General features: G+C 53.4%; 2 protein-coding genes across 2 annotated transcripts in view; one reads left to right on the forward strand and one right to left on the reverse strand.

Annotated features, from left to right (window-relative positions):
• The window catches only part of SLA (Src like adaptor), a 64161-nt gene extending 63111 nt beyond the window's left edge, over nucleotides 1–1050 (reverse strand). The window contains exon 1 of the mRNA XM_070632112.1: nucleotides 532–1050. Coding sequence (XP_070488213.1) covers nucleotides 532–542 — 11 coding nt within the window. The 5' untranslated portion in view covers nucleotides 543–1050. The remainder of the gene's footprint in view (nucleotides 1–531) is intronic.
• The window catches only part of TG (thyroglobulin), a 243372-nt gene that overhangs the window by 211027 nt on the left and 17807 nt on the right, over nucleotides 1–14538 (forward strand). Inside the window, exons 43-44 of the mRNA XM_070632069.1 lie at nucleotides 8519–8700; nucleotides 11597–11704. Coding sequence (XP_070488170.1) covers nucleotides 8519–8700; nucleotides 11597–11704 — 290 coding nt within the window. The remainder of the gene's footprint in view (nucleotides 1–8518; nucleotides 8701–11596; nucleotides 11705–14538) is intronic.

Consider the following 14538-nt stretch of genomic DNA (forward strand, 5'->3'; position numbering starts at 1 on the left):
TCTCATTAAGATGTTGAGAGGATTCAGGTATGCACAAGCGTCTGGCAAATAGTATGTGCTCAATAAATATCAGTTTTTCACATAATTCTTTAACTTTAGTATTATGATTAGTGTCCAAAGCTATTTTCCCTGATCCAGAGAATTATCCAGAGAAAGCAGTAATACAAAGGAATGACAATCACAGAATCACCTCGCCCCACCTGAAACCAATTTTTCCAAATCATGGCAGACGCACACGCATACTTTCTCCTCGTGCCAATCCTGCATCACTACCATCTGGAGCCCAACACACAAACACACACCGTCCAGCTTCCCAGGGGAAGTCACAGGAGGGGCAGGAGCTCCCCCCCGCCCCAGTGCAGCCCCCTGGACCCACCCGTCACCTCCGCAGAGACCTGCCAAATTCCCACAGACTGAAGAGTGTGGGTGCGTAGGGCTTCCTTCAAATCCGTGTGAAGCCCCCGCACCCCCCAGGCCAGCAATGGGCCGCCCACGGAGTCCTAATGACCACCTGCCAAGTTAGCCACCTACCCATGGAACATCAGGGCTGCCTGCGATGCCCGGAAAGGCTCCGTTCACGGAGAGTGATCTTATTTTCTGAAGTAGCAGCTTTCGGTTGAAATTCTTCATCAGTCGCCGCTGTGGGGATTTTTTCCCCCTTTTCTCTCTCTCTCATCGTAACTGGTGAAATTGACAGTCTGCCTGCATTAGCCGGGCATTCATTTGCATGATCAAGAGCAGATTTGTTCCAAGATGCATGTTCTGCCTTCCCCTCCAAGCCCAAGCACCTCCAAGGAAGGCGAGAAAAATCAGGAGCCGCCGTGGTGCCCCTGAGCTTGGCCGCGAGCTGGCCTCGTCCAGGAGCAGGTGGAGTGGGGGCCCTGTGGGGAGCGGGAGGGGAGGGCAGCCCGTCTGAGAGTTGGAAAGCAGCACCTGGCAGCCTGAGTTTCTGGCACGAGCCCCAGCACAGGAAAATCGAGCCTTTGGTGACAGATTCTAGCAGAGGAGCATGCAGGAGCCCCAGCGAGCGCACATGATTTCCTGAAAAGAAATGCTGTGTACCGTATCCCAGGCACTCAGGGGCAGGTGGGTGTTAGGGTCTGGACCCCCCGGGCATGGGGGGTCCCTGTGGGGAGCCCACGATCTGCAATCAGAAAAATGGGTCTTAATTCCTGGCTTCAGCTACACAATTCAGACAAGTTACTTAACCAGTCTGAGCTGCCATTTCTCTTTACTCCTCAAATGGGCAGCGGGAGACCCACCCGGCCTGGCTTCTGTGTTACGAGAGGACTTCCAAGCCAGGCAGACTCTCCTAACACCTGGGGAACACACTCAGGTCCCCCTGCTCCAGCCTGCCCAGCACACTGTCCCCCTCCATGCCAGCTCTGTGACTCCTGGGCCCTCAGAGGCTACGCTGCCACATGTCACCTCAGCTAATCGTCCCCATGGCCCTGCCAGGTGGCATTATCATTCTCAGTATGGAGAAAGCTGGGGGTCAGCGGGGTTGACTTGTCCCCCCAAAATAGTGGGTCATAATTAGTCTTCAGGGGGTGAACACGATGTAGTCTATGCAGAAATCAGAGCAGAATGACGTGCACCTGAAATTTATACGGTGTTCTCAACCAGTGTGACCTCAATAAAATAAATAATTACATTTACTTTTTACTGCATCGGTAAATGCAGTAATTATATTTACTCTTTGCTAAATTATGTTTACGATTTACAGCCCTGGTGAAAGATGAATGTAAGCCAGGCTAGAGTCGTTATTACGTGTTCATTATTGTTTATTTATTTTCTCCTGATTTGAAAAGAAATTCAAAGGAAAATATTTTCGGGGGCCCCTAAAGTTATGGTGGGCCCTGGGGCTGCTGAGCCTGAGGGAGAAGTCGGTCCCTCGTCCCTTAACATCCCCACTAAGGGGCCGAGGCGGGAGCCACCCCGTGTTCATTCACGGGTGCATTCCGTGTGTACTGACCCAGGGGCTCTTCTTTAGGCTCTGGGGAGAGTTGTAACCAAAACGGGTAAAACTCCTGCCTTGTGGAGTTTATGTTCCAGGGGAAGGATGCAGACAATCACGTGTAAGAAACTGAGAATTTCAGATCTTGAAACGTATTCTGAAGAACATGAAAACGGTAGTGGGAGAGGAAGTGGTTCCATGGGCGAAGCGCTTCAGCAAGGAGGCGACTTCTGGACTGACACCTGAAGGATGAGAAGGGGCCGGATCTGGGGGGAGCTGAGTGAAGAGCAGTGCAAAGGCCCTGAGGCAGGGCTTGTGTGGGAGACGTGGACAGCCAGCGTGCTAGGCAACCCAGTGGATCACGGAGGGAGTGGAGGAGAGGAAGGTGGACATGTTGAATGTGATCTCATAGGCCATCAGAAAAGGGATTTGATTTTACTTGCACTGGGCAGTTATTGGCATGTTTTAAGCTAGGAAGTGATTATATTATATTTGATAAAAGAGCATTCTGGCAGCTCTCTGGACAGTTAACTATGGAGCACTAACAAGGAAGGAGAGACCAGATTGTCCTCTCTTGAGGGCCAGGGAGCAAGCTACTAAGTTAAGTGAGGGTCCTGCTTGTGATAACGGTGACAAATGATCAGACGAGGGATAGATCTTGGGTTGGCAGTTGGGTCTATGAGTTGGGAGTTCAGGAGAAAGGTCAGAGCTGTCGACATAGATTTGGAAAAAAAACAGGAAAATTTGACGTCACCAAAGCCAAGAAAAAAAATGTGTTTCTGAAAGGAAGCAGAGGTCAAGTGTTGAGTCATTGAAAGTGGTGTGAGATGAGGGCAGAGATCGGGCCACGGGACCTCACGGGATGTAAGTCCTGGGAGATAAGGGCCCTTTCAGTGGAGTGAGGGGAAGGGAAGGCCCATCAGAGCAGGCCGAGGGGAGACAGGGAGAGAAGGTGGTCACCGTGCTTCCGAAATGCCCCATCTTTGCACCGCCCCACCTTCTCCACTGGACACAAACCCTCAACCAGCTTCACAGGCGGTTTGCTCGTCGATGCGTTGCCTCTCCGACTTTGCCAGGCTCTGTTCCATGGCAAGATCTGCGCCAGGTTCATTTTCAAGCCTCAGTCGCTGGCCGACAGCAGGTCTTTAATTTATCCCATTGAATGAACAAGTGCATGTTTGTCTCTAACTGCCTGAGGGCTCCGGAGGATTCTGGGGGCATTCATTCATTCATCCGTCCATCCCTCTAGACTAGCAAGACTCGGGGGAATTCTTTGGCTGCCTGTGTTTCCCTTGGAGATGCTGCCTGGGGCTCTTCCTCTCAGACCTGGGATGTCATAACCTTTTTGCGTAACTTCGAGAATAACCAACGTACAAAAATCTGTTAAGGACCTTCTGTGTGCAAAGCCCTCCCCCCCACCCCTCCCCTGCAGAACAGCATCAGAGCTTCTGCCACAGGATGGGGAGGAGAGGATGAGGACATGAACCGGGACAGGAGTGGACAGGAGAGGTGGGTTAAGAGTGGTCAGGAGGGGGGCCCGGCCCCATGATGTAGTGCTTAAATTTGGCATGCTCCACTTTGGTGGGCTGGGTTCATGCGTTCAGATCCTGGGTGTAGACCTACGTCACTCATCAGCCATGCTGTGGTGGCGACCCACATAGAAAGTGGAGGAAAAATGGCACAGATGTTAGCTCAGGGCTAATCTTCCTCAGCAAAAAAAAAAACGGGGGGAGTGGAGGAAGAGAGTCAGGGAACATTCTTTTTTTAATCAGGTGAATGAGTGCTGGTCTTAGTCACTGAGGATAGGAAAATAGGAGGGGAAGATGCTTCTGGAGGCGAGGAAGAACCTGTGTAGCTGATGAAGTTAAATGTGCACACGTTGACATTTGGATATGAGATATTTGGAGATGCAGGTTCGAGGTTCAGGCTGGGGAGAGATTTAGGAATCGTTAACTTATGGGTCATTGTGGGAGCAAAAGGAGGAATTGGGACCACCTCACAAGCCTGGGCAGAGGGAAGAGGAGGAGAAGGAGATAGAGATGGCACCTGGGGGGCAAGAGAGCATCAGTGGACAGGACAGCAGAAGGGGGTTCCAGAAATAAGCCTGAGACAGCAGTTTAGGGAGAAGAAGCTAGGAATATCGTTGAGTCGAAGGGGAAGGTGCCAGGATGGGAATGGCGAGCAGTGCGAGAGTTGGCTGGCGTGGGTCCCCAGGGGCCATGGGTGAGCTTGGTGAGGGGATAGGGGTGGGGGTAGGGGCAGCCAGATGGCTGTGGGGGAGGGGTAAATGGACGTGCTGACTGAGCGTCCACTCTGAGCTGGGGACGCAGAGGTGGGCAGACAGATGAGACCCTCCTTGATAGAGACCCCCCAGGCCGGCACTTTGCTTTCAGTGCTGGTAGGAGTCACAGAAAGCTGCACACGGAAGCACGTAAGAGAGAGGAGAGGATTCCGCGACATCACTGAAGAAGTGGAAGGGCAGGTCCCCAGAGCGCAGGGCAGCGAGGGGTCTGCCTCAGAGGGGAGGAGGGTCCCTCAGTCCAAGAAGAGGGAGGGCTCCAGAAAGGGCTTCCCAATGGGCGATCTGCCTGAGAAGAGAGGGCGCACGGCTGTGTGGAGAGCCCTGAGGGTCACCTTGAAGCAGCATTGTGAGGTCAGTGTGGCAGGAGAGGGAGCCGGTAAGAAGCAGAGGCTAGTGGGCTCCTTCCTGGGGCCCCGCAGAGCTGGGGGCTCCAACTCAAGGACACCCGCCAGATGGCCTGCTCGGCCCCTCCCGCCATGGACCCCCATCTCTGGCAGGCAGCATCTGCAAACCACAATGGGGGAGCCCTCCTCCTGGCCCCTCCTGAAGCAAAAAGCAGGGCAAGGCCACACCAGCCACTCAGCCCCCCATCCCTCGGCCTCACCTCCGGCTCCTCCGCCCTCCTCCACCGACTGGCCATGCTCGCTGGCCTCTGCGCTGCCCCTCGCCCAGCTGTCCGCACCCTAACCCTCCCGTCCCCCAGGCTTGGCTCAGCATCTCTCCAAGAGGCCTGAGCCCCAGTCTGATGATCAGATTTACGATTTCGACCCTCACCAGCCGGCACCCCCAGTCTCCTTGCCTTTCCTGCTGCCCTCGTTTGCGCCATGGAACATTCTACATTACAAAGATTTGTCCTGCATCCTCAGTGCCCCCAGCTCGACTAGAAGTCCAAAAAGGGTGGAGAACTTAGCCTGCATATTCCTGGGTGTGTCCCAGATGCCTAGAGCCGCTCCTGGCCCATGTAAGCTCTCGGTAGAAATTTGTTGAATGACTACCAAATCGAAGATAAAGACCCCACAGCAAACTGTTCTTCGTCATGTCGCTCAAACTTGAGGTAAACCTAAGGGCATTTATTTTTAATAATTTACTAACTAAAGGAAAGAGAAGTAATATTATTTATTGTCGCCCATACGTCAGCCACTTCATAGTCATTAATTCATTGGATTCTAATGTCATCCCTGGGCACAGAGCGGAATAGTCACCAAACGGATTTATTGATTGGCCATGAATCTTCTGAGGTCACACACCAGGGCCAGATTTGAACCCAGGTGACTCCAATGCCAGATTCCATACTCAGGCCACTAGGCCACAGATGCCCAAGAGGACAGTGAAGCCCTCCGTCGTCTCTAACTGCTCTGTAAGACATATTCATGGCAGTCTTTTATGACACACCCCGAGGCGTGCCAATTCTTGCTAGCCCTTAACGAGGCCCAGCCTGTGTCCAACCCGTGGCTGAGGCCGACCTTGCCTGTAATTACAGCTTGTGGCCTCGGCGCCGGCAGTCACATGGGGGCCCACCCCCTCCTGCTGACTCTCTAATTAAACCAGCACCAGCATCTGTGCTTTGGGCCTCTCCAAGAATGAAGAGATGTGGTCTTGCTGAAATTGGGCCCCTTCAGGTCCCCATGTGCCCCTGGGGGCTTGGGTCCACACTCCAGCATCTCCATCAATGGGACGAGTACCGCTCAGGCCTCTCCAAGACGTGGCTTCCCTGGCCCATTGCCCTGGGCCCAAGGCCGAGTCTGCAAGCATCTAGCGACAGTAACGTCAGACAACATGCTGAGCACTTGCTGGGTATCACCTCATTTAACCTCAGGACAGTTTTGTGAAGAGGGTGATATTATTGCACCCATTTTACAGATGAGGAAACAGACACAGATTAAGTCACTCGCCCAAGGTCACACCACAAAGCTTAGCATTCCAAGCCCAGGTCTTTCCAGCTCCAAGATTTGAACCCAAGAGGGCTGACTTCGGAGTCCTACCTGTGGCCTCTAGCCTGTATTACCTCGGCAGAGGTCACTGTTCCCTTTATGCATTTGTCCAACACCTGTTTACCGAGCGCCTGCCAGGTGCCTGGCGCCTTGCTGAGCACTGTGCGCCCCCTTTGCCGCATGGTGGCTCTGGAGCGGTAGGCAAATACACAGACAATGACAGCCCTGGGGATTGGCACAGCATCTTGAGGGCCACAGGGGCCCCTGCCTTCGCCTCGGGACAGGTTAGTAGTAATCACTCATATCTATTGACCATGTGCCCAGAACCGTGGTGAACCATTTATATGCACGTCTCATTGAAATTCTCCAATAATTCTATGCAGTCGCCCAGTTCATGTGATGACTTTGATCCTTCAGTGAAATACACATGCTAAATGTTTGGCAATAATTGGAGATACGCAAATGGCTACGAATATCATTTTTTGTTATGAAATTTTCCAAAAACTCAGAAAAGGACAGAGAGTAATATAATGCAGTTTTTCCCCTAAACTATTAGGTTGTGAAGTCAACTTCAGAGACCGCAGGCACACACTTTTGAATAGACTAGATTAGGCTAGAATAGGGTGGAATGGAAACTACCAGATGTGTCATATATGGTAATAGCCTTGAATATGAACGTGATTCTTGAACGTTATTTCAGGCCTGTGAGTGTGTGTGTGTATGTGTGTTCTGCATGTATAAAGTGTCTTTCTTACTATAGATCATGGTCAAAAATATTTAAAAGTCACTGATATAATGAATACTCATGTATTTGCTGTTAAGATTTAACAACTATTAATATTTTGCCATACTTGCTTCAGATTGTATTCCGAGAAATCCATGTCATAGATAGTTAACACGAAGCCCCCCAGCCCACCTCTCTCTGCTCTTCTTGCCTCGTCTCCCCTGAAGCCAGTGGACATGCCTGTGATTGGTTACTCCCCCGACTTGGTCCAGCCCCTCCTGGGTGAGCCAGGCTGAGGGCAGCCCCCACCCCCAGGACCAGCTGGAAGAATGTCTCAGCCAGGAAGAGTTGCTCACTGATCACACCACGCCTCGAATTCTAATCACAGGTCCCAGAGGCTTGCAGATGTTTAGAGAAACAACTTAAACATGATGAGGTGTCCTGATAAGCACATTTTGCTGTTGATATAAGAGGCTAGAAATATGTAAACACACATGATAAGGCTGCACAAGGGCTGAGGCGTCTGGGCCTCGTGAGCGGCATCTCTGACATTCCGCTGCTCCTTATCCTCAGAAATGAGGAAACTGAGTCCTGGGGGAGGGAGGGGTCCTCCCCAGACCCCGCCAGTGCAGACAGCAGGAATGTCCGGACAAGAAGGGAGGAAGAAAGAAAGAGGAGGGAGAGAGAAAGAAAAGGAAGGATGGAAGGAAGGGAGGAAGGAAAGCAGGAAGGAAGGTAAGAAGGGAGGGAAGAAGGAAAGGAGGGAGGGAGAAAGGGAGGGAGGGAGGAAGAAGGGAGGGAGGGAGGTAGGGAGGAGTTATTTCACTGTGGACCGCATTCCCCGGGGCCTCATGCCTTCCCTGCATCCTGTATCAGGGAGCCCCTGCCCATCCCTCTGAGCCTGCTGTGCTTGGCTGCCCAGCACCTGTCCTTTGCTGAGCTGCACAATCATTTGCTTATTTTCCATCTCTGCCCAGTGGAGCGTGAGACCCACGAGAGCAGGGAGCTTGATCAGCATGTTCACGTGTCTTTCCCAGGCCCAGCACGCAGGTGGCCCCAGATGAGGAGTGTGTTTAATGGTACAAAAGTGTGCAGAAAGCACCCCTGTGTTGAATGACTGAGTCAGTGAATGAAACTGAAGTTAGCTCTCCTGACCAAACCAGACGGCACGCTGTCTGAGGGCGCAGCCCAGCAAAGCGCGTCAGGGATGCGGCTGACCTGTTAGCAGACTGCAATACACGCTCCCTTCATTAATCATTTATTAAGTACCCGGCACCATTTTAAGTCCTTCACAGGTTTTAATCCTTTGTCCTCACCACCCCCCCCCCCCCCCCACACACACGGAGGGCACTCCCATCATGTTCATTTTCAGGTGGAGCAGGAAGGCACAGAGACGTGCAGCTGCTTGTTTGAGATCACACAGCTGGAACGAGGCAGAGCTGGGATACAAACCCAGGCAGTCTGGCTCCAGCGACCGTGTGCTTCACGCCATATTGCAGGGCTTCCCAGAGAGAAAATTCTAGAGCAAGGGTTTGAGGAAAACTGACTCGGGCCTTTCAGCATCTGACTGGGGAATTTTCATATCTTTTTTTTTTTTTTTAAAGCAATTTGAGGAGAGTCAAGGCCGGACCAGCAGCAAAACAGCCTTCTACCAGGCGCTGCAGAACTCGCTGGGCGGCGAGGAGGCGGACGCGGGAGTGCAGGCGGCCGCCACGTGGTACTACTCTCTGGAGCACTCCGCCGACGACTACGCCTCCTTCTCGCGGGCCCTGGAGAACGCCACCCGGTGAGCGCCAGAGCGCGCGGGTCCTCCTCCTGCCCCTTGGTGCGGCCCAGGGGATGCTCAAATCATGTACGATGCCTGAAGACCTTGAACTCGCACTTTCCTCTGCATCATTTGTTCAGTGCACCGCATGGGTGACTCCCGCCAGGGGGAGAAATGAGGGCTGACCCCACTCTTCCCACCGCAGAGCTTGAGCCATCAGGGGGCGTAGACAAAGTGCTTGTCAGAGGTGTCTGTTGTCTGCCCCACGCCGCGAAGCAGCTGCTCAGCAAACGCTGATGGGGCGCCTGGCCCAGCAGAGGGGACCCCACGCCTCTAGCCCCGCGGCCCCCACCCTGGCTTCCCCTGAGAGCTCCCTCCACAGGGAGCATTCAAACCGCGGCGGCTGATGCACGGGCCCCCTAAGCATCGGTATTTTTCGACGTTCCGGCGGGTGACTCTTCTGTGCAACCAGAGCTCACCTTGCACGTGAGAAATGGAGGTCTAGGCAGGGAAGGCTCTGTGCCCGATGTCACGCCCAGAGCAGGAGCGGACCAGGGCTCCTGATGCCCATGCGCCCCTTTCCCCGGGGTGCCCTTTCTGCGCTCGTGGCTTGTGTGTCTCGTTGCTCAAGGTCATTGCTTCAAGCTTCCCTCCCTCAGCGAAGTCTGCCCCAACCCCCACCTCAAGGGCCCAAGAGCGGTTAACGGGTGCCCCCCCACCCACTGCAGGCTCTGCTGTCCCCAGCATGTCCCTCTCTCTCAGCACTGTCCCCACCCCCGCTGCGTTTGTCAGGACCAGTCTGTCTCCCACGGTGGGCTCACTGAGGCAAGAACTGCGTTTTATATGAGTGCAGAGCAGGTGCTCCAGAGGTGAGTTTTGAATGGAATCAGGAAGTAGCCGGGGTTCCAGTTCTCTCTGCCTGCAGAGCCCCTTGGGGATGAGATCACAGTGGGGACTCCAGCTCTCGTGTCACCTCTGAGCCTCTCGCAGGCCCCTCGCCTGTTCTGTGTCGGTGGCGGGGCACCCCTCCAAGCGGAAGAGCATGGTCGGGCGGTTCACACCCTGTAACTTCTTTCCTCTCCTCTGGGAGGTCCACGTTGGCCTTTACTCTTTGTCCCTGGGGACAGAGCCAACGTCAGGCATGGAGGCCTCTGCTGAACTTGACTCTGTTGGGAAGGGACGGGGTGAAGGGTGTTGAGACCCATTGCCCTGCCTGGTCTCTCCACCCAGGAGTTGGTGGTTTCCAGTTGGAGGGTCACTAGCTCAGAATAACACTTTGTACCACCCTCTTGGATCTTGGGGACCAGAAAGGCTTTAATTTTCCCTCTAGCAGAGAGCTCAGCTTTGAACCAAAGAGCCAACAGCTATTCCTGGAGGCCCAGCCCTGGTTTGGGCTCTGAGAACTCACAGATGTCCAAGTCCTGGGCTCTGAGGAGCTCATAACCGAGTTGGCACTGGCTCAGATCCGTGTTGTAGAAAGAGCTCAGGGCTAGAGTTCAGAAAACCTATGTTCTTGCCCCAACTTTTCCTTTAACTGGCTTTGAGGACAATCTGTGCACTGGGGCAAGAGCTGAGGTCTGAGGGTGGGCAGGCAACCAAGGAAGGCTTCATTGAGGAGGCAGACTCCAGTCCTCCCTTAGCTCAGCCCTCTTTGTCTCCTGGCCAGACTTAGGCAACAGCCTCCGTGGGCTTCCCTGCCTCCAGTCTCCTCAGCAAAGCCCCTCCACAAGGCTGCCGGTGTGTGACTTTCCCGTAGGTCTGATCCCATTGCTGTCCTGCTCGCCTCTCCTCAGGGGCCATGAGATGAAGCACAGCTGCCTTCGTTGGCCCTTCCAGACCCCCACGGCTGGCCCCACCCTACCTTGGAGCCTTTCCTATAAAACCTAAAGCTGTCCTACAGACTCACCAGTGGGGTTCGCCACGGTCACCAGAGAAAGAGCTGGGCGACCCTCCTCATGGATGGACTTTCACGGGTGTTATCAGACTCGGTGGTTACAAATTCTCTTCGGGGTGGGGCCTGGGCCCGAGTCTCAGCTGAGGACATGGGAAGCCAAGCAGACGACCCTGCTGAGTGGGATTCAAAAGCTGGTGGGCCCCAGGCTAACCGAGGTCTCCCTGATCGCAGCCAGACGTGCCCGCCTCTTCAGCCCCCGGCTTGTGCCCTCCACACGCAGGACCCCCCTGTTATAAGCCGGTGCTTCTGAAATTTATTCCTATCGCCCCCAAAGGGAGAGCGAATGGGAAACTTCTGGAATCTAAAACAAGATTCTTAACCTCCCACTACTGACATTTTGGACTGGATCATTCCTTACCGTGGGGGCTGTCCTGTGCATTGTGGGCTGTTTAGCAGCATCCCTGGCCTCTACCCACCAGATGCTAGTGAAACCTTCCCACCTCCAGCTGTGACAACCAAAAATGTCCCCCACCCGTTGCCAAGTGTTCCCTGGGGATGGGGGGGGGGGCTCCCAGTTGAGAGCCACTGGTCTCCAGGGACCATTGACATGAAGCCTATTTGAGATCTCCGTCTTCTTTTAAAATGCGCAATTATTTTATGTTCTGCTCCGTAGTATATTGTGTTTGTTTTACTGTAAAATGTTTTGCTCCCAAATCTTTAAGGAAACTTCTGGGAAGATGTTTGTCCCATGGGTCTCTCGACCCTGAGACGCGTCGCCAAGGACAGCACTGTGCCATCACGGGCCGTCCTTCAACCAGACTGGACCATGTGCTGTGCCCCTGGCTCTGCCATCGAGCCAGCAGTGGGGCCAGCTGTGGCGAGAGGGGTGCTGGGGAATGCGAGCAGGGTGTGCAGAGGGGCGTGGGGGCTCAGGGACCCCTGCCTGGGAGAAGCCTTTACCCGGCACAGTTGTCCACAGAGCTACGTGTACCTACACTCCCTCCTCTGTGCTCCTTTCCCCAGGGACTACTTCATCACGTGCCCTGTGATCGACATGGCCAGCCACTGGGCAAGGAGGGCCCGGGGAAACGTCTTCATGTACCACGCTCCCGAAAGCCATGGCCACAGCAGGTGAGGTGGCTGTGTGGCCACAGCGGGTGTTGGCAGACCAAGGGAGTCTGGCATGGGTCCCTGTCGCTTCTGTGATCCGCGGGGCAGCAGAGAAAAGAGGGCAGGACCGAGGTACAAGTCCCGGCTTAATGATGTGGGACATGTCACTTAACCTTTCTAAGCCTCAGTTTCATTATCTGAAAAGTGGGTGTAATGGTAATAGTCACTTTATCTCGCGGTCTTGCAGGAAGAGCTGAAACAAAAGTTATAGAAAGCAGTGTGAAATTGCGATGTTAGCCATTAATGGGTTACCCGGGCTTGGGGAGCAGCCTTCTTTATTAATCTTTCACATTTATGCCTCCAAATCTGAGATCGCAGCTTAAGAAATGACTTTCCAAAGGATAAAGGAGTTTTTTGGCAACAAAAGGAAAGTTTTGTTTACCTCTAGTTTATATACCCTTCTTACTTCCAGAATACGTTCAATGTACATTGAAATAAAAGTCTCAGGTGCAATGAAATTATCAAAATGGAAAAGAGAAATCAGAGGTCCAAGTAAAGGAAAAGCAACAGTAAGGGATGGAGCGACCAGTGGGCACAGACCGTAGCCTGCGTTTCCGAAGCCAAGGAAAAGATTAAAAAATGAAGAAGAAAAGAGCAAAGGTCTGGTTTTCGAAGCTCCATCAGCTAAACAAAGAAAGCAGAGGCTGAGGGAGAGGGGAGACATGGTTTTGGCCAGTCGGAGAATGACGCAACGAGGGTGGCTGGGCACGTGGTGTCCAGGGCTTTGGAGGGAGGACTGTGCGGCCGCGGGTCCACGTCTTCGTGACCTTACAGGCCTGAGCCATTCGCTCGTGTTGGAAAACCGCAGCCCCACCCCCAGCTGGCGCAGTAAGTTCCCGCACTATCTGATGTGCTTCCCATCAATCGCGTCACGTTAGTTACTTCACATCCGAGCTCCTTTGGGCGGATCTCACACCCCGCCAGCCAGCGCAAGAGACTGATGCTGTCCTGGCGCTCAGCCCTCCACTCAGCATCCACAGGTAACAGAGCATCAGGAGGTCAGGTCTCTAAGAGATACCGGGGTATGGCTGCTTCATTTCACGTGCGAGTGGAAGCCCTGCCAGACAGAGCAAGGACACCCATCACCCACGTCCAGGGTCTATTTTGTGGGCAACAGGGAGACGGGGTGTAAAAACGCCACCTTTGGAGCTGGACTTCCAGCACCACCACTCCCCAGCTGTGCAATCTTGGGTAGGCTCCTTTGCCTCTCTGAGCCTCAACATCCTCATCTACAAAATACAGCTAATAGTTTTCTCTCACAAGGTTGGTGTCGGTGATATCTCAGACATAAACGCTCCAGCTCACGGCAGGGCTCTAAGCTGTGTTACTTTGTAACATCATCAAGGGGAGTGTTACAAACGTGCGTAATTTCCCATTATAATTGGCGATGTCCGCATGGCAGGCTGAATAGTGTCCATCGAAGGATACCAGGTCCTCATCCCGGGAGCCTGTAACTCTTACCCTATAAGGAAAAGGGGGCTTTGCAGATGTGGTTACATTAAGGATGTTGACCTGGGAAGATTGGCCTTGAATGCATCACAAGTGCTCCTGAAATAGGGAGGCAGGGGGAGAGCGGAGGCGCGGAGACTGGAGTGAGGTGCCACAAGCCAAGAAACGCCAGCCAAGAATCCACCAGGGCTGGGAAAGCAGAAAAGTCTTCTCCCCTGGAGCCTGCGGGGGGAGCCTGGCCCTGCTGACACGTTGATTTGGGCCCAGGGAAGCCAGTTTTGGACTTCTGGCCTCCGGAACGGTGAGACAGTACATTTCTATTTTTTGAGCCACCAAGTTTGCAGTAATTTGTTACAGCAGCCACATGAAACTAACACGGTCCCCAGGACATTCTAGTTCCCCTAAGCACCCATTCTTTACCTGGTTTCCCCGAAAAGATTATCCAATTTATAGAGCACCTCACAGAAACTTCCAGAATCCTTGTGAGGTCAGCAGGGTTGACATGATTTTCTGTTTCGCAGATGAAGAGTCTGAGGTTCAAGGAGTTCCCCATGATTTCCCCAAGGAAGGGCAGCAGTTCACTATAGAGCAGCGACCTACCCATAGCTTCTCTGAGCTCCAGAACTGTCTTTCCATTAAAATGTACGGTCTCTCTGCTTAGAACCAATTATAATTTCAGCCTGATCCACTGCCTAGATTGAAGCAACTGCCTCCAGGTTGTGGGAAGGGAAATAAATGCCAGGCGAGTGTTCTGATCAGAAGGCCCCGGGGAAAGGGAGGAACGAGGAAGAGAGCTGATGGTTTGGGCATAGATGAAAGGTGCCCTTGCAAGCCGGTCGCCACCCACGCACGGTCAGGGAGGCCAGGCATGGGGAGTCACTTGCAGAATGAGCCTGGGCAACATCTCCCCATTGCTGGGGCTCTCAGGACTTCATGCCCAGTGCCTGGGTTCTTCACGCTGGTTCTCTGCCTTCCTCCCTTTTAAGGCAGAGATGAAACAGAAGGAGTGATACTCCTGAAGCCTGATCATCAAGAGCCTTGAAAATGGGCGTGCGCCTTTGCACTCCAAAATTTGCAGTGGCGCAAAAATCAGAAATGCGTCTGCTACATGAGGACAGAAACGATCAAAGCCAAACAAAACGAAGGGACCCCTGTGATGCCAGCCCCAATCAGTAATGATTAAACCACCGCCCCCCTGTATTCATTCCCTAGGGCTACCTTAATGGGAACCACAAAAGGGGGGTTTAGAACCACAGAAATGTATTGTGTCGCGGTTCTGGAGGCCGGGAGGCCATGATGGAGGTGTCAGCCAGGCCCTGCTCGCGCTGCAGGCTCAGGGGAGGCTC

Source organism: Equus przewalskii, chromosome 8, assembly GCF_037783145.1.
Source record: "Equus przewalskii isolate Varuska chromosome 8, EquPr2, whole genome shotgun sequence".
In the NCBI taxonomy this organism is placed as follows: Eukaryota; Metazoa; Chordata; class Mammalia; order Perissodactyla; family Equidae; genus Equus; species Equus przewalskii.